At 34.3% G+C, this 25,469-nt stretch overlaps 1 protein-coding gene across 1 annotated transcript in view; it reads right to left on the reverse strand.

The window, feature by feature from the left end:
- The window catches only part of LOC124355516 (transmembrane channel-like protein), a 31,270-nt gene extending 6,954 nt beyond the window's left edge, over nt 1-24,316 (reverse strand). Inside the window, exons 1-13 of the mRNA XM_046806710.1 lie at nt 24,149-24,316; nt 17,973-18,096; nt 16,626-16,809; nt 15,108-15,342; nt 14,772-14,960; nt 14,422-14,678; nt 14,143-14,337; nt 12,889-13,137; nt 12,084-12,153; nt 10,466-11,360; nt 6,653-6,798; nt 6,271-6,546; nt 1,818-1,994 (exon numbers count right to left, since the gene is read on the reverse strand). Of these exons, the coding sequence (XP_046662666.1) occupies nt 1,818-1,994; nt 6,271-6,546; nt 6,653-6,798; nt 10,466-11,360; nt 12,084-12,153; nt 12,889-13,137; nt 14,143-14,337; nt 14,422-14,678; nt 14,772-14,960; nt 15,108-15,342; nt 16,626-16,809; nt 17,973-18,096; nt 24,149-24,316 (3,165 nt within the window). The remainder of the gene's footprint in view (nt 1-1,817; nt 1,995-6,270; nt 6,547-6,652; nt 6,799-10,465; nt 11,361-12,083; nt 12,154-12,888; nt 13,138-14,142; nt 14,338-14,421; nt 14,679-14,771; nt 14,961-15,107; nt 15,343-16,625; nt 16,810-17,972; nt 18,097-24,148) is intronic.
- Between the last annotated feature and the right edge of the window lie 1,153 nt (nt 24,317-25,469).

Here is a 25,469-nt window from a genome sequence, read left to right on the forward strand (position 1 = left end):
GACGAGGACGAGGGGTTGGACTTTGAGGGACCGAGGAAGACCGAGAGGAAGATGGAAGGACCAAGTGTGGAAAGACATAGAGAGAAGGGGACTACAGAAAATACAGGTGGAGGAAGAGGAGACCTGGAATGACAGACAAAAGTGGAGGAGGCTGTGTACGACGACCCATGATAACGGAAACGTCGGATGATGATGATGAGCTCCAATGATGTTAGTAACAATTGAACTATTTTAGGCAAGTGTAGAAAAATCCAAGCTCTAAAGGAAACTAAGGGTATTTGAATTTAAGGATTTAGGCGTAATTTTGGATCCTACTTTAACTTTCAATCCTCATATCTCATCTATTGTAAATAAGGCCTACAAAAACTTGGGATTTATTATTAGACAGTCTTCAAATTTTCATTCAATTTCAACCTTAAAAACATTGTATATATCACTTGTCCGATCAAATTTAGAATTTGCCAATATAGTATGGAATCCTTATTTTGCTAATCGCGTTAATTTAATTGAAAAGGTACAAAAAAGGTTTTTACGATATTTATATTTTAAAGAAACTGGTCACTTTACCTTCGATATTTCATATAATCAACTTTTAAGCATTTTTGAAATGGAAAGTCTTCAAAAACGTAGAAAATTAGCGAATTTACTTTTTCTTTATAAATTGCTGAGAGGTGAAGTAATGGATTCATTTTGCTTGTCAAAAATTAATTTTTACACTCCATCATTTTATAATAGATCCCAAAATTTGTTTCACATTAATTTTTCTCGTACAATGGCACATTTTTCATCACCTTTGAATACAATGATGAGATTGCATAATTCTTTGCCTGGGGAGGTTGATATATATTTTTACATAGTATTAATCAATACAAAAGACTTTGTCAGAGGGATATAAACTGAGCTAGACTATCTAATACCTTACATACACACATTTAACAAATTACTACACTACCAATATTTTTATTAAGATGTGTATACGTGATTAAAAACGCACACATGCGCGCGCGCGCGCGCATTCTTTTTGTTATGGCTTATCTTGACTTTGTTAATATTTATGATTATTTATTATTGTTGTTATTTTGTTTATAATTTTATTATAGTTACGTTGTTATATCTATATATATATGTATTTGTTATTTATCTTTAGGCTTAATTATCTATTTAATGGAACTATTTTGGTGGAACACTGGACTGGATTGAATTTATTTGAATGTGTGAATATTATTGCATGTCATCTTGATTTAAACATGCACAATGTAATTGGGTGTGTAACCTGTATTGTTGCATGTAAATAAAATAAATAAATAAAATAAAGTTGAATTCCTAAGATTTTCAGTAAACAGGTTCATGATGTAATGAATGATTTTACTACAGTTGATTAAAATTCCAATAAAACAAACCCAGACAAAAAAACTTCTGCATGTCACATTTTGTAAGATAAACCACAACAATAATTTATTATCAACTGTTTAAATGTGTATAAATTATTATTCTTGACTTTGGCAGGGGTGTTAAAGGAGTTTTCAAGACCAGTGGGAAGTAGCCTGGAGGGATTTTTGAAATAGGAATAGGTCTATTGTTAACCAAGGACCCTAAAATTATCCATGTAAAATCTCATTACAATTAATCATGTAGTTTTTATGTTATATTGACTAAAGCAAACACACAGACAGACATTATTCGATTTTGTTTGTATACCGTATATACAGTAATAATATAGCAGTATAGACTAATTTTTATTCAACTCAATCTTTTTGTTTAAAAAAAATATTCAGAAAGATGTTACTTTGCAAACATTGATTAACAAACAACAATACCTTTTTAAGACTCTTGGTGAAGATATAGTATATTTTCTGGTAGTTGGAGAAGGGACCACAGTGCCAGGAGGGCACTACCCAGACGACTGCATAGCCAACCGGTAGCACACAGAGGAACAGCATCGTCAGCAGCAAGGCCAGATAGAAGTTATTGGACCGAGATGCTCTGAATACTACCTGTACATCAAACAATTCTCTTGATTGCTTCTTCAATGACTTTAACTGTTTAACTGGAAATACATTTTTGACATTCATCATGCAGTGTCATAAAATATTCCTAGAATGTTTTTGGCCAGTCCCATTACAACAAAATGACATGTTCAATACCGAATGTTACCCTACTAGTGTGTGTTGTAACTTCGAGTATTAATCACTGTGACCCTTGGGTAGCCAAAGTGTTAAATTAAGCTTTCCCAGTATCCTCCTTTCTTTTCCAGCTACTTCCAAGAAATATCTTATTTGTATTGTTAAGGTAGCATTGGAAATATACCGGTTTTATTGACAACACTATATTATCAGTCATAACATCACATACTGGCTTTGCAGAAAATTCATTTCATAAGCCTCATGCCTAGATATTTATGGATGGCTTATACGACATAAGAAATGAATGGGTCCCTCGAACAACGTTGTAACTGACAACTTTTATGAAAATGACTTTTTCGCGGAACAACGTTGTAACTATCATTCTGCATCGTTTGGTAAATTTTGTTTTGAATAAAACCGCCCTGGCAGCCCTGAACGGGAAACTGCCATCCGCGCTCAGAACAACGTTGTATCTAGCATGATGTCGTCCGAACCTGGCGTTGTCATTTCACCCGGCGTTCAAAATCGTTTGAATAAGGGAAGAAAACGCAAAATTAAGATTAATCAATGGAAAGACACCAACCGCAAAAGAGCCAGGGATGCTGGGAACCCCTACATTTCCAAGAGGAAGAAGCCCGTTCCTGGAAAATTACCACCTGAAATGGTAAGCAGAACAACGTTGTATCTACACTTAATACTTATAGTAAAACAACCTGGTATAAACACGTCTTCACAAACACTATGTTTTTTTAAAACTAATAATAATAACTAAACTAAAATTCCAATGCATTTTGTAATTAATTGAAATTTAAATTAACCTTTTGTGTTTGATTGAAGCCGATTAAAAATCTGAATCTATTGCTCTGTTCAACACCATACATCACGTATATCTCCAAACTACTCTTCTGATTTGCTCAATAATGTAACAAAAATTTAATTATAACAAAAATAATAAATTGAAAAGGCACCTATATTAATACACTTTATTTGCTTACAGGGTAGACAATGCAGCTGCAAGTTCCAATGTGGTCAACTTAATCATGAGGAAATCCTACAACACTTCAAGAACTTTCATGGATTGAGTTACAACAGCCAGACTGCATTCCTCGCCAACTCGTGTATCAAGGTAGTTGATATCAATCGCCATACGGTGAGTGAAGGTATTTCCAAGAGGCATTGTACTGTTGAGTATTATCTCCCCAGAACAGATAGTAACATTCGCATTTGTCAAAAAGCAATGTGCCACATTTTTAAAATCACTCCTCGTCGTATCCAGATGCTTGTAGAAAATCAAATTTAATAAGCCCTTATCTGATTGCCGTGGGTCCCATGGTAAACATGGACATGTTTCTGAAGAGACCAAAGAGCTTATAAAACAGCATATTCTCTCATTCCCATATATGGAAAATCACTATTCACGGAGAGACAGCCAATCAAAATGTTTGGATCCGTCATTGAATGTTACAAAAATGTGGGAACTTCTTCGCATTCAGCATCCAGAGAACAATGTAAAACTTCACTTATACCGTGACATTTTTAACAGTAATTTTAAATTACGATTTGGTCTGCCAAGGTCCGATACATGTGCGTATTGTGATCGCCTATACATTCAACTTGCAGAGTGTAAAAATGAAAACGAAAGAAAGAAAATAGAGGCTGAAAGTAAAATACATCATTTTAGGGCAGATGCTGCTTACAAGGCTCTGGATAAAGACAAGGTAGATGCTCAACAAAATCCTACCGATGTAGTTTTGTGTGTAGACCTTCAGCAGGTTTTGTTTTGCCCTAATCTCACACACAACAATGTATTTTATCAACGACAGCTCTCATGCTACAATTTAGCAGTGCACGACATGGGCAAGAATGAAGCTTGTATGTTTGTATGGAATGAAACTGTAGGCAAACGGGGATCAGCGGAAATAGCATCATGTATTTTAAAGTACAGTGGAGTCCCGCTAATCCGAACACGTGTAATCCGAACGTCGGTTAATCCGAACAGGTCCAGGAGGAATTATTTATAACGATAATGAACAGTTATAGGAACTAATTACATAAAAAATGAAAATGGGTGCATCATTTCGTACATAAACAAAGAAAACTTTAATTAAATAGACATACAGTATTTTATTAAGACAAATTGTGTACGGTACAGTACATAAATAATGAAGTTAAATACAGTACCAAATTGAAACTTTCAGGTTAAGTATGAGTTAAATTACTGTATTAAGAAGTGAAATCAAACAAAAATTGGACGTACAGTACTGATATTATTATTGAGTACAATATTAATATTGTTAAAAGACATAAATTCAGTTATTGTCTTCTGTCGCATTGAAGAGAGTCTATTGGATGACGCGTAGTTTCGTACAACTATTGAACGCGTGGACCCGTACAATATCCAGTACGCTCACATTGCTTAACAATAGAACTCTCACACTAAATACGGTAAATGTGCTTAGTACTCGCAAACACGTTTATTTGTCAAAAAATACAATGCAACAGTCAGAAAACATGTTTTAATAAAAATGTTGATAATTCTATAACAAAATAGACCCATTCTCAAGTTTAAAACCGTATTTTTCTGTAATTCTGGCTAATCCGAACAATCACATAATCCGAATAGGGCTCGGTCCCAATTAGGTCGGATTAACGGGACTCTACTGTATATTGAACTCAACTTTCAAAAGCTCAAACCAGGCCAAACCCGTACACTGAAGCTTTGGTCAGACCGCTGCATCGGCCAAAACAATAACTGGAGATTGATCGGTGTAATGCAGCACCTGGTGACCAATCATTTCTTTACTATTGTTGAACAAAAATCCATGACTACAGGTCATAGCTTCTTCCCATGCGATCGAGATTTCGCTTTGATAGAAAAGGCAAAAAAAGGCAAGCACGTTTATGTCCCCTTCCAATGGGTTGAAATAATAGCTCATGCAAATTCAAATCACCCTTTTACTGTTTATCTTATGAACACTGAGGACTTTAAAAACACAGGCATTGTGTTGAATAGCTTGGCCACAAATAAGTTTAATATTACAAACCATGTTTGGTATCAAATGACTGCAGACGACCCAACTATTTTCCGCGGCAGGACGGCTCACAATGTCTTACAGCCATGGTATGGTCATGTATTATCCAAAATAATAAGAGAACGAGATGATGTAAATACATCAAAGACGAGCACTTCACAGAAGAAGAGGCCTTCAAAGAAGGAGGTGCGTAGATATCCTCCCATTGTAGTTCAACAATTCCCATGGTTATATGAAGGCACCTTACCAATCAAAGCTGCTAAGAAAAAAGACTTACTGGATATGTGCAGGTACATACCTCAAGAGTATGTTCCATTTTACGAGAATATTGCAGTGGAATAACCAATATAGTTTACATGAATAAAATGTAAAATTTTACATGATTGAATATTTTAGTAAAATGAACAATGAATACTGTAAAGTCCTTTTTTATAAATACATATCAATTGTGTCTTACTTAAGTATTACATAATAATAAACTACTGTTTATCTGAACTCTAGTGTCATCTTTTCAAAGCCCATATTTTAAACTGTGACTTGTCCGAAGAACAACGTTGTAACTGACGTTAGTTACAACGTTGTTCCATAAAATTTGGATGTAAATCCACTTACAACTCAAGTTACGCAATACATTTAAAGTTAATATTTGTTATATAGTTGTTATTTTATACAATGAATAGTTTTACATCAAAATAACTTCATCTCCACAGAAAATATCCCAACCAGAAAGTTTTTTTCACTTCCTGAAAAATTTAACTTTTGTCAGTTACAACGTTGTTCGAGGGACCCATTCAAATATTCATATTCAACTATCATAGAGTCTCGCAATTCCAGATAACTTGGATTGTCAACAATAAAATTACCAAAACAAAATTTTCACTTAGTTATAAAAATCAGATGTACATGTTAATCAGTTATTGAACTGCTCTCTCCAAGTGCTGTGTCTTTTAAGAAAAAGCTGATATTACATACTTATAGTACTAATCATGGACATTTAATGAACAATGAGGAATTGTGACAGAATAGTAAAATGTATGTCCAGAAAAAATATTTCCACAAGGGGGCTCATATAACAAATTATATTTAAATCAAAGTAAAGATGGTATGTTTGTTACCTCATGAGGAACATTACAAGTGAGGACGGCCCATGAGCGAAGGTACATCATGATGGCCAACTTGATAATGTTAATGAGAGGCAACCCTGGGGAGAAGAACATTCCCATCCATACCATTCCTTGATTGTTTACCAGATGCAAGATATTTTCTGCAATCTTGAAATCACCATACTGAGGAAACTTCTTCTCCAGGTCCCAGCACCAACAGTTGTTCATGAATCTCACAAATAGTGCTCGGAAGAAGTCTACCATCAAAGTGGACAGTACAGTCATCACCTACAGAATTAGATAACGTTAGTTAGTGCATTATGGTAAATGCATTGCTTCATATTTATTTCTAACCTTATTTCGTCATTTATTACAAAAATGATGTAATCTGTACCAGATCCATGACGGTGAGCTTCACCATCTCTCTGCCAAACATTGTCTCCCAACAGAGAGGTCTTAGCTTCTTGCAGGTATCAGCATCCAGAGAGTCAATATATGCAGTGAGGTCTGAGTACTGAAGGACTTCCATATCAGGAGATGCTGTACAGATCATCAAGAATAGTCAACTATTATCATCTTTTTATTTTCCTGCTTTCAACAGTCCATAAATTGATCTTAATGATACAATTTCCCATGCACTAAACTTATTTTAAAATAAGGAATCCTGATTGAGATTTACTGACTTTTTCATATATGAAGACCAAATCAATATCTGACCTTCACTGAATAATTTAAGGAAATTATGTATTATTTGAATGAATGAATGAATGAATAATATTTATTTCCCAAATACAAATTAATAACACGTACAATGTATCTATATTACTATAAATCCTACATCCATTATTAACATAATAGAAAATCATCTAAATATGGTAAAAAACGGCTGCAAATATTCAATAATACTATTCCATCAGGGAAAAATAGGGTCTACATGGGCAAGTAGCCTGTGCGTAGACCCGAGCCATTATGGCAACGATATAGGAACGGATTTTTAGAAAAAAAAAAATTAGTTATATGTGATAGAATATTTTGTAATTAAGAAAAAATTAAATAGTAAAACAATAAAAGAAATACAATACATTAATGTTTATAGTTTTCGAGCAATCAGTTAACGATGACAACAAACCCACCTCTTTAAGCTAAAAATAAAAAATAAAAAAAATAAATAAAAATATATCAAACCATAACAATCTAATATCTGTCGGATACAACTATTTCCTTCCAGGGGCAGCCGGACGCAACAATACATGACGCAATGACTGAGGGGTAGGTGAGGGGGGTCAAGGTCAGGTCCGCCTGTTGTACCCGGTCACAATGAGGGCCTCGACTTCCTCGTCACTGAGACTGATAAGCAGTTCCGACACTTTCCTTTTAAAAGTCGATAATGCAGTTGTTTGAAAAAGTTCTACGCCTTCATATTTTAAGCACAAATTTCGGTAGAGTAGTTGAGAAATGTAATAACAATTAGTAGTTGAAAAAGATTTAATAAGATTGGAGGTAGTAATTCCTATGTTTCTAGAGTATCTAGTGCTGTAATTATGAGTAATTGGAATAAATATTTCGGTAAAATTATTGAACGTGTGTATTAATACAGTTTTAATGAAAATTTGTCTGACTGTAAAAACTCTAGTCTCTTGGAATAGGGTACTGGCCGGGCAACGCTTACTCTTCCTAAAAGCAGCTTTTAATATTGATTTTTGAATTATACTAAGGTTATGAATTAAAGTTTTATTTGCTCCACCCCACGCAATAATACCAAAAGACAGAATCGACTGTACAAATGCAAAATAAGCTACTCTAATTTCGTTTACGTTCAGAATATTTGTTAACTCTTTAAAAGCAAAAATATATTTCCTTAATCTGTTTTTCAAATACTCAACATGTTCCGTCCATTTCATACGATTATCAAATATAATTCCCAGATATTTGTAACTGCTAACACGCTGTATATTTCCACAGTTACAATTAGTGTTTGTGTAATTTCCACAAGAGTGAATGGTCAAGTCAGAGAGTACATAATCTGATTGTGTAGACAACGAAATTGGCATAAATTTAGTTTTTGAAATGTTTAGTGTTAAAATATTTTGATCGAGCCATGTTTTCACTATTGCCAAATCACTTAGAGCATTTAAGCGTACTTCATTCCAGGTCTTTCCCCGCGTTAAAATAAGAGTGTCATCGGCAAAAAGAACTAATTTACTTGTTATATTCAACTTAGATATATTATTGATATATAATAGAAATAAAATGGGCCCAAGTGTGCTTCCTTGGATCACTCCGTAATTAATGGGCATTTGATCGCTGTTGACACCACATATCGTTGTTATCTGTCGCCTATCTGTGAGGTAGGACTGGAACCACGAAAGAGCGCCACCCAGAACACCCACAGCCTTGAGCTTATCTAAGAGCTTATTCCTGTTTACAGAATCAAATGCCTTTTTTATATCTAAAAAAATTAACATTAGACGCTCTTGACTTGCTATTGCTTGATTTATTTCTCTGCAGACATCGAATAGAGCATTTGAAATGTTTTTGTCTGACCGGAATCCATACTGATTCTTCGACATAATATCATGAGTAAAGAGATATTCGACCAGCTGTTCTTTTATTATTTTTTCCAATATTTTAGACAAAACACTTAACAGAGATATCGGTCGGAAATTACTTTTATCGGTATATTCGTCGGCTTTATGAATCAGTATATAACTTTAGCTATTTTAAAAATATTTGGGAAAGTACCAGAACTAATGCTCAAATTAATTAAGTGTAGTAAAGGTTTGCAAAGAATATTTAAATTAAATTTAAGAACTTCAGCATTTCAGCCATCGCAATCGGGGGCAGACCCTCCCCGCAGACCGGATACATGACGTAAGATGTGTTCCTCTGTGACAGTATGCAGTGTGAAACAACTGTTCTGTCGGTAGTCCTCGTCAGTCACAACTGGGTCGCCGCTAGGGTTAATGTTGTTTGCTAATATTTCGCCTACATTCACAAAGAAGTTATTAAATTCGTCTGCTACATTTTTAAACAAATCATTGTTTACATTAATATGTGGAAAATATTTTTGGATTTTAAAAACGTCTTTTTGTACATCCCTCCCTGCCAATTCTTTAATAATTCCCCAGAGAATTTTTGGATCTTTTCCGGATTGATCAATCTTTGATCTATAATAATTCCTTTTTGTTTGCTTGATCAAGTTACTGACATTTGCGCGATGTGCTCGAAAGATTTCTCTGACAATTGGGTTAAATGGTTGTTTTTTTACCACTTTACTTAATTTATCCCGCTCACGTATTGCTCGGATTAGCTCATATGTGATCCATGGTTTCAATTTTTTTCTTCTCGTCTGTTCGTTTTTTACTACTTTTTTAGAACTTTCTATTGAGTTTTTGATATTTTCGCATAAGATATTAGCATAACTATCGACTTCCAGACAGTTCAGCACTGCCTCCCAGTCGGACTTGGCGAGGTTGTCAGTGAGTAGGGCATGGTCTACGTAAGTGCGAGGGGGGAGTTGAGTGTCAGTGTCCGTAGCAGTTTCTGTTATCGTAAGGGCAGTACTGTAATGGTCCGTGAAAGCCGTCTGGAAAATGGCGGCTTTCACCTTGGTCATGTCACTGTATCGTACGAAAATATGGTCGATGCTGGACTGACTCTTTTCAGTTACTCTGGTAGGTTTATCAATACATTGTACAAGTCCTGCTTCAACACAGCAGTTTTTATATTCGTCAATGTGTATGTCATTTTTTAGTAAGTCCAAGTTTATGTGTCCTAGTAATATGCACATTTTGTTTCTACCCATAAATTTATAATAATTGTGTAATCCTTCCAAGAACATATCCATGTCACTGTCAAAAGTCCTGTATAAAGCTAGTACATTAAAATGTTTGTTAAAAAATATAAAATCTAACGCAATACCGTAAACGTCCCCTAAAGCCACTTGTTTTACAGTTGAAGATAAGTGTTTCCCTACATACACGGCCACTCCATCGTTCTTGTTCCGTTGTCTGTCAGTTCTGTGACAGACACCCACAATAAACTAGTAATGAAACTTATAAGACTAGCAATGAAATGAACTATTCCTTGTAAACCTGTTAACAAAAAAGTATCTGTATATGTATACAGTATCAAACCAATAACAAACACTATTTATAAATATTTTCTGTTTGATTAAAAAATGATTAAGGTAATAATTGAAACTTACCTGTATTAGAAGTAGTAGTGGTGGGGGTGGTTGATACCATTGTTTGTGTTGTGGACACTGGAAGTGAAATCCGCTGATCAGTACGGGTTGTAGTTGACTGTTCTGAAGGAACAGTGTCACATACAGTTTTGATGCATATTTGTTCCACTAATGTGCTTTCAGGAGAAACTGAGTCACTGGAAGTTGATGAACTTGTAAAATCAAAATCCTGGGTAGATAATTCTATTGAACTCGGGTAATTATCAGATGGTGTAGAGTTTTCCACAGTCACATCATTGTTAGTCAGTTCTGTTAATTGTGTTGTCTCGGATAAGCTAGGGACATTTGTGTTTACTGCAGTTTCACCTGACTCTTGAACACTTTCACTGACTGTAGAGTCTGTAAAACTACTGTCAACGCTAAGGAATTCATCAGAATCTTTGAAATCATTAATTTGGTCACCATCAAATTCTACTGCAAAATCTGTTGTTGAATACGGATCTAGACTTGAGTACATTCCCAGATTAGTAGATGTTGTATCATCAAGCCCAGTCAACTGTGAAGAAGTGGTCAGATTCTGAGAGCTTGAATTGTATAATGGCGTTGAAGGAAGAGTTGAAACACTACTGAAAGAATGTCCATCATTAGAAGACAATGGAGTAAATGTACTATTTGCAGCCAAAACAGACATGAGTACAGTCATCATGGTAATTGCTGTTGTTGAAGAACAAGGAACAGTTATGTTCCTACAATTCATAAATTTTTCAGTTGACAAAGTTGAATTCCATTCATAAGTATATGGTTCTGATATGGAGAGGGATTTTGGAAACTTAGCTCCGACTTGGTAAGCTGCTGAGGGAGGCTGAGATGTTGTAAAAGAGTCATTCTTTGGTCTGAGAGCTTGAAGTGTGTTGCTCTGAAATAAACACAGTAAACTTTTAGATAAGTTTCAACATATCTCAAACAATTTAATCATAGCTTAAACCCAATAAAAATCAGATTGAAAAAGTTTTGATACGTTAATGAAATATTATAGGTTCTCATGCTCTTTTTAGAAACATTAAAATAAATTAGAAAGTAAACACATAATATTTAAACAGTTCAAGGTTGATTAAAACATTATCAAATTTAGTACTAGATCTATTCTGAAACTAAATAAATTTCAAGGAGAGAAGGTAATGTTATCCGTATTTAACCATTTAACTACGGTCAGTATGAGTGTGGCAGTGCCCTTATTACAGAGTCAATCAACCGTTTTTTCCACCATTACAGGTTTATAGAATGGCTATTTAAAATACTACAAATTATGTGAAAGAGAAAGGCTTACATTCCATTATATGATTTGTTGAAAAACGTGTGGTCTTCTTTCAGCCTAGCCTTATAACTTTTTGACATTTTTCTTCTTGAAATAAAAGCTAGGTGTTATCTTTACTGGCAAAAAATCTTGTAATTAATAAATAATGGATATATTTGGAAATACGATTAAATACAAAACATAGGCATTTTATTGATTTGAGATTATAATCAGTAATTTTGATCTGTGTACACTTACTTACTTATAAATACGTTAACATGCATTAGATTTTGATTAAGAAGTGAATTAAATAACAACAAATACCAATCAATTAATTGAACTTACCATCTCATTTATTTTTGAGAACGAAGCAAAAATCAAAGTGTAAATGTTCAATAAATTTAAAGCCATAATTCTGAAATCAAAACAAATTATTATTTTCATTAGATTTGACTGCTTGGACTGTGACGTAGATACTGCACAAATTTGATGTTCTAGGCACTGCATAACATATAAAAAACCTATAATACCTACTGGAGGGTAGAACCGAACGTTATGAAATCAATAATGAGTCAGTAGAATCATACTGGTTGTTAAGATCAAAACCACTATAATGTTATAGGCATACCTCAAGGATCATTCTTAGATCCTATATTATCTATACTCTTTCTCAGTGACCTTTCAAGCTGTATTATGTCTGCACTCAGCCTCAAATGAAGACTGTTCCGTCATTGTACATAAAGCAAGTCTCTCAGGAAGTGGCTAACTTAGAGCTCCCTAGGCTAAACCACCCACAACTACCCCGACAGAAAATAATCCTTCTTACATTGGAGTAAGACTACACAAATCCTCATGGATGACAACAAGGACTTACCACTAAGAGGCAGCTAGATATTTGAACATGCTTTCTATATTAAAAAAAAGTTTCCTCGTCATCCGCTACATTACACAAAAATATTACACCTTGTTTATATTCTTTTATCCGTACACATACTTAACTGTACGAAGTAATTGACACTACAAATTTCTTAAAGTTTTGTCATTAAGGAATTTGAATAATTGAATCATAGCTAACGTTGTGTTATGTTTATCCCATTACACATTAGCATAGTATTAACTGTTTTTGTATTGGTAAGACTGAACAAGCTACCTGGCTAACTGCATACGCAGTTTCTTTCTAGGATGATATTGTTCGATGATGCCAAGAACTTCGAAAAAGGCCGGAAATAGCGTGGTGATAAGTGAGACGACGATGGTGATCTCATTCTTGCGCCACCAACCGTTCTCGGCCTCAGGTTGTGTCGAGCGATGTACCACGAGTATCACAGCATACACTGACGAACCCAGCAACCACAACACATTCAGGTGCGCGAATACACGCAGACTGGTGACCTTCCAGCTGTCACAAAGCACTGGACATTAGAAACTTATATGAAATATATGGGACATATTTATTAGGAATCGGTGAATAGGAATCTCAACTAGGAAGTTCTAAAATAGGTCATCATTGCCTTAGAACTAAATTCATCCTTCATTGATGTTGTGGAAATATTATTATAAAATCATAGGGAGATACCAAAACAATGTTTTGGATTACACAACTTAAATCTTTAAATATTTGGAAAGTTTTAAAATTAATTGTAAAGAAATATGACATTAAGACATTTAAAACCATTTAGTGCAAAATTACGATATCGTAAGTAATATGGTGTTCAAAGTAAAACTTTTCGTAGTAAGGAGTGCCGTTGGTTTAAAAATAAAATTTTGAACTTTTTTGGCTTGAAAAACTTTGAATCTGAGTTACAGATAGCCATGTCAGTGGCCCATGAGGACAGACAAAATAGGGTTGATAAGGGAATCGATCTCTTAAATAAAATTCCTTTAGACCAGTAAAAATAATATAAGAATAAATTAATGTTGACTTTAAATAAATGTTATTATATTAATATATTATATTATATATTAATATAAAGGGTTATTATTTAAACATTTAAACCATTCCACATTATGAAAGATTAATACAAGAATTTATTAAACATAACAAACTAATGGATGTATTAAAAATATTGATACGTTGTGTTTTTATTACTCTCTCTTCGAGAGTGTTTGAAAATACCTTTAGTACAAAAGAATTAGCCCCAACACACTCAGATTGCCTCATATATTAAATAATTGTTTATTATTTGGACTTCACTGAATAATCAAATTCTGCCACAATTAAATGTTAAACGTTTAAAAATGTAATTACTAATTTTCCTTATATGCCTGCAAACATTTGAGACAGCTATAGATTTTTAAAATATTTATTGTTGTCTTTCACTTAGGAGTTTCACAAATTTTATCCTAAACGAACCTATCTCATATTCTATATATTCCACCTCTAATCATCCCACAGCATACATACTTGCGGCCTTCATCTCGTTTCTTCTCAGCTTCCTCGAGTAGTGCTTCCTTGAAGCCCAGGATGATAGAGGCAGTGCGGTTATGGGCAGTCTCAGAGTTTCCGATCATGTAGTCCCAGCCAGTGAATAGTTTCCATGTGAAGACACACTCGTCATCCTTCTCCGACAGCTTGCTCTGGCGAGAGTTCTCTGCCATCCTGTAGAAAATGAAATGTTATTTTATTAACTTTACTTATAAAGTAATTTGTAGAAAAATTGGAATTGGGAATGTGATCACTGACCGGCGCAGTATGGCTACGAAACTGTAAATATAGACCACGAGCTCTGTGAGGAAGTAGGCAAGAGGCATCCTGTAGCCGATGCTTTTGGCCAAACTCTTGTCCTCTGGGTCCTGGTTAGAGTAGTAACCGTAGAATAGGGGCGAGTACCTCAGGACTCCATCAAAGTCCCAAAGGGTAAACAGATTGGTGGCATTGGCCTTCTCGTCTTCCGTCATCTTCTTTCGCATTCCAGCCTTTTGCTTGTTGGCCATCAGCATCTACTTGGAATAAAATAGTTACGAGATATAAAATGATACTAGTAACCCACTAAATTAAGTAAGTTTCAACAAAATATTATGTCGTGAACTCACCTCAGGGACGGCAACAAACACTATAAGGACAACAGCAGTCACAAGATTTACCCAGAATAGCCAACGTAGGAATGTGAAATATGAAGCAACCACCGATCCAAAATGAGATTCAATCTCTTTGATTCTGATTTCCCAGGGGATCAGTACATTCATCAGGTTAGCCAACTCTCTCTTGGTGTGCTGCCAGTGCTAAAACAGAGCAAAGTATACTTGATGAATCAGTTACAGGTCATTTATAAACACAATACATTTATAGGGTTTACTGTTGTTGATTTTTAGATTTATTGTTGTTAATAAATGACTATTATAGAGATAGTCATTTGATGATTCTGGTACCTTGATGAGGACAATGTTGAAGCGGGCCAGTATATCCCGGGTACTACGACTCTGTGCAAGTCGCTCCTGCAGCTCCCCTTCATGTCTGCGTATGTATGCTTGTGCTTGTCTCACCAGTCGCAGTTTTCGTCGCATGTTCCATGGCTGCTGCTTCACGCTACTAAGTACTTCTTTATGGAGTTTTATGTTCTGCAGAATCTGCTCTTGTACAGCATCCTCCACTGATATGGCAGTGCTGTTGAATAAAGTTCAAGTGTTATATTAGTTGCACTGCATTAGTAAATATGCAAGAGGAAACCCTCAAAATGACTGAGAAAAGAATGCTTAGGAGTATATTCCTTTAAAAATTTTAAATTGTATGAAATCTAGGGAAATTAATCCAAATACTGGAGCTGCAACTTCAGAAATTGATGATAGAAAACCAGGTAACTGAAGATGGAGGGCTTCACTGGAGGCTTCTTTCCGTTTGTGGGGCAGAAGATCTAGCCCGCGCGACATCGCCCCACAAAAGGCCTTTTTAAAGGCCACCAAACCTATCTCGTTTTTCACGTTTCTCGGTCAGAGAGGTGAGAGGAGAGTTTCGGCCACATAGAAGTTCTTTAACCCTCCATGCCAGGTTTCCAATTCTGGATTACTCTCTCTTCTTCATTAGTGAGCTCTTATCATAAAGGAGTGATCCTATCTTTTCAGAGGTTACTAAACGTCTTAGATCATATATGATTTCTAGGAACTGTTTTGTGCACCAACTTTAACCCACTGGCCTTACACTTATGAAGGAGTAATAATATTGTTTCAGAAGTTTTTAAACTTCATACATCTAAGATGCATTCTAAGAATCTGTTTTGTGTACCCAATTTAACCCACCGGCCTTACATTTACACATGAATTGGTTTGGAGTAAGTCCTGAGATAGAAATGTCTTTTAACGATACCTACTAGATATGCCACAACTATGCGCTACACTTAAATAGGACAGCATTCTGTGAGACAAAGTCAACATTTGCTGGAACAAAATTTCTCATCAACTTATCAGAAACAATAAAAGAATACCAGCGGTAAACTGCTCATAAAAAAACTGACTGTGGTTGCAGGGACAATCGTTCTACAGTGTACAGGAGTACCTGACCTGGAGAGAAAATGAACAGATTAAAGATTGTTTTATCAACTACTGACGTGCTATTTATAACACTTTATTTATTGTTATCTGTTGTTCGAGATTAATTCAGATCTTGATAAGCTTGTTTTAAGTCTGATCAATAAATTCAATACAATGATAATAGATATTGTTACAAATACATGTGATAAAACCTTAATAATCTAAACAAAGATTGGTGGCTAATTAATTGTGCTTTGATATTCTCCAATCACTTAATCTAGCACTAATTTTTTACTACAGTGAAAGAGATGAGTTTATTTCTAAATTGATGAATGTATTTTTGTATGAATTTAATATCAGTCAATCTGGTTAAGTTTTACAAGTTAAAAACCTTGAACAATGGCATCATGACATCAGACTTACTCTCCAGAGCTGGTTGTAAAGACGGACGATCTTCTGCGGTTACGGACACCGTTTTGGTTATCTTCCGCCTCTTGCGTAAACAGTGGACTAGAAGAGCGTCTTCTCTTGCGACTGCGGCGTGTGGAGGCTTTACGTTGGAATATTGCACTCACGCTCTGAGAGTAGTCTTCATCTTCTTCTGCTTCTGTAACAGGGAGAAAAACATTCTTACAACACTTTTGACTAACATAGTTAGTCATCTAACAAGTTTGAACTGAAAAACAGTATTTCAAACATTTGCCATCGTTGCGAAATTTAGCACTTCGTTTTGAGAGTTGGTGGAACCTATGCTCTTCTTCAGGTGTCAAAAAATATAATGTTAAGCATACCAAATTAGTTTATGGCGACGAACTCAAATCATATTCAGATGATCAACCACTAAGTCAACTTTCTGTTAAAGTTAGGCTACTTTGGTCTCCGGTATAAAAAAGAATTAGCTACAAAACCTAAACAAATTGTAACAATCTAATATGCCTCAGGTAAAATAATTCGAACACACAACTATGTCTTTGAGATGAAAAACAACAGAACGGTATTGCCCCTAACCAATGCGATACAATTTATTTTCTCAGATGTCGCATGCTCTAGAATGTACCTATATTGATTTTCTCCTCAGTATCTCACTCTCCCTGATGTCTTCAGCATGATTGTGTAGTGCGTACGTATCAAGCAGTGTTCAAGCGTGTGCTTCTCACTGCTACGAACGAAAGATACACTTGAATTCTTTGCTCGTAAAACTTGTTCAGTGGTCTTAAGTTAATCGCCATATATTCATTAGTGTTTGCATTACCATATGCATTAAGTTTTTAATACCTGAAAAAAAGGATAGTTCCAATTGTCTAAATGTACTGTTCTATTTTTGTAACATATAACGATAGTAAATGTCCGAAATCCTGTTATCCTTTCAAATTAACCATAATCAATAGCAAATTTGAAGTAAAGCATATTTGAAATTTGTATTATTATCTCAGTTTTATAATAGACCTATTCAATAAGTTCATTGAATACATACGTACATTAAAACAAGTGTGCGAGGAGAAAAATTGGGCTTTCATATTCCCAAAGTTGAAAGTATTAAAGTTTTTTCTATATTCCTGTTCTTAACTGATTGATTAATCACAATTAATTATTAAAGAGTATTCAAAGTTTTTTTTGGTAACAGTTAAACAAATTGTCTTATTTCTTGAGAGTAGCGTATAAAGGCAACTAAAGATCTTAGAGATACTACTGGGCCCTAAAATACCTGTCTGAAATCTGTGTAGCGAAACAATTTAACTTAACCAGTTTTAGGCCAAAGCGATAACTTACCAGATGGAACATTATCAGGTTCAAAGCGCACTTTCTCCATGGAGATAACGCTGGGCTCCTCAGCAGCAAACGTGACAGACAAGCGATCCACGGAGGGTTGTGGTGACACGGGCTCCACACATGGCTACAAGTCAGATCAGACGACACAGAATTATCATCAGTTGTAGCTTAATTTAAATGTGATAAATGAAAAGAACAATATGTTAAGATATTAACATTTATGTTTAAAACTACACCACAGAATACATTTTAATTTCAACAACAATGTTGTTTTTGTTTTATGTACTTATTGAATAGAAAGCTTTCTTAAGGGGAGTCGGATGGGCCTATCCCCGCAATGTTAATTTGATGACTTTTAGGTACCATTATCTTAAAAACTATAAATGGGAGCCAGTTAATTCTTTTTTTATTCTGCTCCTTGTACTTTTCTTAACATTTTGAATACAGGGTTATAAAAAATCTTTTCATATAAACGTGTGACATTTTTTTCTTTTTATGCAAAAAATATCATAAAAAATTACAATTTACTCTGATGTATAAAATTAAGTACTGAACATAAGGCAATAATATGTATTCAAAATGTAAATTATTACTTAGGGAACAAATTAAAAAAAGAATCAACAGGCTACCTATAATAGTTCTTGAGAAAAGTGTACCTATCGAACAAAAAACATAGTTTTACAGAAAACGCATTTGAAGTTCATTGTAACCAACTCTATAAAAATACAAAAACAAACTACAGTTAATAGTGTCCAGGGGCATATGCTGGATTATCTGGATCCTCTTCTTCCTCAAGCAACTCTTCCAGTCTTAATTTGGTTAATTTTGCCCTCTGCCGGCACTTCTTTTCTAATTCCTCGATGGCATTTTTTTTGCTTGTCGGATTCGGATCTCATCTTTCTGTTTCATTTGTCTGACCAAATTGTTGCCAGGATTGTAGCCTAATTGTTAAAGATAAACATCTCACAATATTACCTTGATTGAAGCAAGCAACAGCCTCATATACACCTAGTTCAAGGATTGACCTTAGCATAAATGTATTTTTAGGAAGTCGAGACCAAATTATGTTGTTGACGGATTCATTGGGGTTTTGTGTACCTCCGTGTAAACATTTCCTGAGAAGGTCTTGTGAAGCCAAGTTCCTAAATAATGGTTTTATTTTGTCCATTACCACTTTAGGCAGGTGGAAATGATCTTTATGATCATAGGCCTCCTTATTGGCCATCGCTCTCTGGTACTTGCACGTCAAAATCTCTTTGCAATTCTTTAGAAAAACAGCTATAAAAAAAGAACGAACCATCAGAAAATCTTAAGTGAAGTATTTTCTGAAAAAGAATGAAACAGGGAATACAAAATCACAAAAAAACAGTTTTCGGTAAAAAAAATTTTTTTGCCTATCCGAGTCCCCTTAATAACACGTTTAACTTTCTTTATACGTTTTTGTATAAATTATATAGAACGGTATGGAATGTACGTTATAATATTTTTAAGATAGGATGAAGTAACGTAAAAGGTTAGAATATAAAGCAAACAGTGAAAAGATTGGCGTATGATAATAAGTCTGGATTCGAACTTGTGATTTAACTATCGTCGGTCTAAACTCTGGTGATAGCTTCCTCTGTTAACTGGAAAAGTGTTAAACTTACTTTTTCTCATATTTTTAGGTGGAATGATATCTAAGGATTCTTGGAAAAGTATGATAAAAAGATAACTCATTTCTTCTTTACACATACCAGAATAAAATTGATTCCAATTTTTAATGTAATTGAAAATAAAATTCTGTATCTAATTTAATTTTAGGACCAACTCATCTGAATTATATACAATAAATCTCTTAAGTGTTTATTTTGTACTTATAGTTTCTGAACTGTCGAAATTGAAGAATATGGGCAAATGTATGAAAGAAAAACATAGTATTTTAACTGAACATTCTCAGTGATAACCAATTAAAGGAGGCAAATGAGCAACATAGAAGAATTTGGAGTATTTTAAAGATTTAATGAATTTTATTTATTAGTAGAGAATGGGTTTGGATACACAATTAAATCAAACACTCCCCATTAAAAAACGCCTGTGCGTTTTATGTGCTTTATGCACACGATAACATGTTATTCTTCTAAATACCACAGTATATGGTATAAAATATAATTAAGTAGTACTCTGTTGATATCTGTATTTTAATTTTTTAAATTTTGATACGTTATTAAATTAATGAGAACAAATGATCTTATTAAGTTCGGTGGGGAAAAAACCATTAAATGCATATTTTAATGTGAGAAATAATGAGGAAAAATACTTACTTAAATTAAGAGTAGGTACAAGACTACTACATCAATTAAATGTTATGATTAGAAAGGGTTATAATGATTGAATAACAACATGAAAAATACTGGTATTTAAATTGAGGACATACAAGTAAGAGATAAACTATAAGTTTATTAATTAGAAACAGCGCATAATTTGTTAAGATTAAATGCAACCATAGGCGAAAGTATCACTTTGGATAACAATTTAACTACCCAGAATGCTTATAGCAAAATCAGTTGTATTTCTGTACCTTTTTAATAATAAGTGCGAAGAACTAAATTGGAACATTATTAATACAAAACGGGACATTACTATTACGTAACTATTAAAGATCAACCCTGAACAAAGAGCAACACTCTGAAATAACCTTCTATGATCCCATTTCCTAGACACCTCTGATTAAATGACATGAGCACTTACTAGCAAGAAATCCCCTTCGTGTACCGTGTACTATTATCGTAATGAAAGTAATTCTGCTGAAAGCTTTGACAGTCTCTAGGATTCCTGGAAGTAGAGTGAGCATTGTCTGGATGACGTGACATGAGTCACAAGATACATTACACTGGCCAGCAGCGAACAGATGTCATTAGAGAAAATGAAAGTGCGGGTTGTACGAGGGCGGGACTACTAATCAGTCATGGCCGGCACCCTTGACCTAGGGTAACATCTGACACTGGTGGCCGACCCGAGGCCTGGGAGGAGGAGCCATCAAACAGTGGCAAGAGTATATTTGTACACTCAATCATGGAGTGTCAATTAGACGAAGGAACTCTTCATTACTTTTTTATCTTCAAAGCCCTTTATATAAGAAAAGAGCATGTAAGCTTATTGAAGCTATAGCGGCGAGTCACAAAAGCTTAAAAAAATAATTAAGAGCCGATGTAAAAAGAGTTAAGCGTGCATCAGTGTATAGAAAACCGTTAATACTTTCCATTTAGGTTTGGCGGTCTGTGGCAATGTTTAAACATATGTTTCCTTTAAAATAAGTGTATTCTGTTTATTTTTAAATTCACGAAGGGTAAGTTTAAGTTTCATTAATTCTGTTCGGTACGCGATAAAGAGTGTAACAATAAATGAATTTATGGGATTAGTAGTTATAAATACTTATAGTGTCTGCAACCGCAAATGAACTCTTTATCTAAATGATGAACTTATCTGATGGAATCCCTAATCAGGCTTTGCCTTTGGGATTCTATTTTCCTATTACAACTATACTTGATTTGTCATAACAGAATTTTGTTTTATGATATTATAGATTTGTAATACTCATATGATTTTGTCTTGGTACTAATATTTGTGTTTTTAGTTTTTACTAAATCATTTATTCATTTTATTGGTGGCCATCTCGATTTTATCCCCGTAAGACAACGTTAAACTTCATGCTGTTTTACAATCTTATTTTTAGTCGTAGAACTATGGAAGATGTCTTATTTCAAAGATATAATTAATAATCATTCAAAGGCTTTTTTAGTTTTTTCAATATTTTTATAGGTTATACAGAAAAAATATCAAACTTCGTTGTATTTCATCCTTTAACAACGTGTAATATATATTTATACAGTTATTGTACAATAGTTTAACACGTTTACATCGACAGACACCCTAGTGTGCTTGCTGTCTTATGAGACTACACAGTATAGACGAACAGTGAAGCTGTTAAATATTAAAAAATGAGTCGTCCAATTCCAAAACCGGCTAGTTGTGTGAAATGTAATTTTTGGCAAAATGAGAAAAACGGATATTTTAATACTCTGTACAATATTATATTATATGAATACTTTAAAATGATGATAAGTGTCCAAAGATTTCAAAAATGCAAGTTATTAGTCAATAAATTGTAATATAATCAAGATATTGTCAATTTTAATTTGCAACAAGCCAGTTTTGTAACAGTTTTTATTAATTAGCTAGTTTTGGAAATGGCCGCTTCGCAACTAGCTAGTTTTGGCAAAGTAAGAGCAACTAGCCACTTTTGGAATTGAAAATAAATGCGTACATTAATAGGACAGGAAATTTCTGAACAAAGGCCAATTTTATTATTTTTTATGACTTTATTATACAATACAAGTTAACACGGTCTATACAAACTTGTCAAATTGAAATGACATTTTTTAAATGAATTTTAAAAAGCTAAAAATAAAAATGAAATGGTCATTTTTCTTACAACAATCAAGACGAATGCCTATAAATCTCATTATTTTATCTAAAACAAAAATTCTTGGGCAATTAGAACTATTGAAGATAAATTCAGACATTCTGACCATAAAACACAATAGACCTACGTTATACAAAACTTTTACAATATTTTCATACAAAAAATTAATTCCATCAAAGTCTATGTGTTAAAATTCTTGGCTGTACACATCAAACTCTTGCATTCATTTCATCCATTGGCTCATAATTTTCTTCCTCATTTTCTAATACATGAGTAACTTCATTTGATGAAAAAACCTGCTGGAAATACTTATCTCTTCATTTTTCGACCACTCCTTACCATAGTGTTTAGTTAGCAATTTCGAAATACTCGTCAGTTTATCTTTTTTCACTGGGATTCCTACAGGCAGAACCATTGGTTCAATGCTGGAGATATTAAGCCCTGGTTAATTAATAGACCGAGGCTTCATAAGGTCACTTCTATAAAACATTTCTCCACGAACCAAAGCATTGTTTGTTTTACTACGTGAAATTATAAATCTTTTCGTTTTAGAGAAAGGAAAATGCCAGGACGTTGTTTGCTTAAAGACTTCAGTGCAGCTGGCTTTCCAGTTGTAGCAGAAAAAATCTTTTCCTAACTGGAAAACTGTTGCTACTTCATGGAAAGCATTGATCTTGTCGAAAGGGCTAATAATACATTCCAGTTTTCGAAATTTCTTTTCCAGGCGGCCGAAAATCCTATCTGCAGGTAAAAATGAATGGCCCGTAACCGGAAAAAATACGGTTATTTTCTTTATGTTGCGTGGAAGATCTTGAACAAGGGTTTTGCATAACATTCCAATTAAGATAGAGTTTTTATTTTGGCCAGCTGCGCCATCTGCATAGAGTTCTATTTCTTTAATATTTTCTAAGTTTGTATTAGTCAACCGATGATACAAAGCAGACGCAATTTGATTTGAGCCACGGTTATCTTCGGATTCATCCCAAGTATACACAAAAGTGTTTTGCTTGTTTTGAGAATCTGTTGAGGAACCTTCGCAAATCGTGAAGTTATACTGATACAGTTGTTTCGAGTAATAGTTACTCTGATCTGGCAGTTTTGGCAAGGGTAGTTTCTTCTGACAGTCGAAGGAAAGTTTTTTCACTCCATCCTTAGTGGTTCTAAGGTTTTCATAAAAATTACTTGCTCTCAGCTTATGCACCCTAAGCTCAGTCATCAAGTTAATTTTATCGTTACCTTGTGCACTTTTTATCTGATCCTTCAACTGCAAACAAGTGGAACAGACGTCTGTAACAGGAGTCTTAAAACTTATATTGTACTCTCCGTTAAAAATTTTCCTGAAATATTCATATTTAACCTTACGATCATCAGGTGCACTAGCATTGTACGCTAACCATAACTTCTTCACGGTCAGGTCACTTGATAGGTAATTTCTATTACAACCTTTTTCCCTGCAGTAATGAGATTCAAGGGGTTCTAAGGACTCAATGAATGTTTTAACCGAGCCATGTCTGTCAGAATACTTAGTTGTAAATCGATCCCCACCTCGCCTTTCCCTAGGGCTTTCAGAAGTTAACAGATTGCGCCTGCTAATAAGCTGCACTCGATGTTTCGATATTCCTAGTATGTCTAAAAACTGTTTTTGGCAAACCTGCACGTCATGGTGTCCACTTTCCACTCTAAATCTAGGGACAAAATATCTGTTTGTACATACCCGTTTGACAAAATGTTCGGCAGGACCAGGATTATTGTTACCTTTACGATGACTAGGCCCAGGCCTGGTTGGCGTTTCATTGCTGATGTATTTCAACAGGAATGCATCCTGTGTTATTTTATCACAAGAAGCATAGAAGGCCTGATGAAATTTTCGTACGTCTTGCATGTTCAAAGTGTCACATTTAAACACAGATTTCTTCTTTTCATCATGATTGCACCTTTTAAGAGTAGGCAGTTTCTTAGAGACATGTCTTTGTCTCTTCTTAACATTTTTCTTCCACTTAGTATGATCTGTTACCTTTTTACGGCTTTCCTTCCCACACACACTTTTAATCACTCCATCCCTTCTTACTTCATCTTCCAAAATTATTGTACTCATTTTCACAAATTAAAATTAAATCAAAACTGTTACCAAGCAAGGAATAACCTACAAACCAAACTGCACACTTTTCAATTATCTCAAGCCAAGATAAATAATACAGGCACAGAGTGAAAGTCAGTGTAGCCAACTGAAGAAATTAATGAACTTTTGAAAAAACAATGGTGTTACTATAAAAAGTGTAATAGATATTGTTGTATTAAGAATTTTTGAAAAGCTTACCAGATGAGTCAGTGCACATTTTCTGCTACAACTAGCTAGTTTTGTAACTGACCCTTATAAAGGTGCCATATTGAAATCCAGGAACTAGCCAGTTTTGAAACTGCTTATGGCATTTGCAACTGGGCAGTTTTGGAAAAGTTTTCAAATGCAATTACTGTAGACCGGTTTGAATCTGTATCCAGTTTTCACATTGAATTTTAAAAGGGAATTACCTACTTTTGCCACTTGAAAACTATTTGGACATGCGCAATTCAGTCTAATGAACATGTTTCAATAACAATCAAATCTTTTTAAATTTTGTCAATTAGCCGGTTTTGGAATTGGAATCCTCAAATATACACCTTATGACAAAAATTAAAAAGTGATTGGATGCATGTAAATTATATCTTTAATGAGACATTTCCCATATTGCTACAATTAAAATAAGTGTTTAAGACTATATGAGGTTTAACATTATTCTTATAGAGAAAAACTCAGAGTTTCTTGTGTCCATATATACTTGGACGATGACTCAATAATTATTTCTTGATTTATAACCAGTATGAAAACTTGTAAGAAACTTTTATAACTCGAAAATAAGTAATTTTAAAACCTAAAGTGATTAACATTGGAATTTAGAAAACACGGATGTACTGTCTGGTCTGGAGCGCAAGCGCAATCTTTACCGCGGCTTGGTAGATAAATTCGACCTATTTTTTTAGTTCTCGTTTTCATATGG

This window comes from Homalodisca vitripennis, chromosome 1, assembly GCF_021130785.1.
Source record: "Homalodisca vitripennis isolate AUS2020 chromosome 1, UT_GWSS_2.1, whole genome shotgun sequence".
Taxonomy (NCBI): Eukaryota; Metazoa; Arthropoda; class Insecta; order Hemiptera; family Cicadellidae; genus Homalodisca; species Homalodisca vitripennis.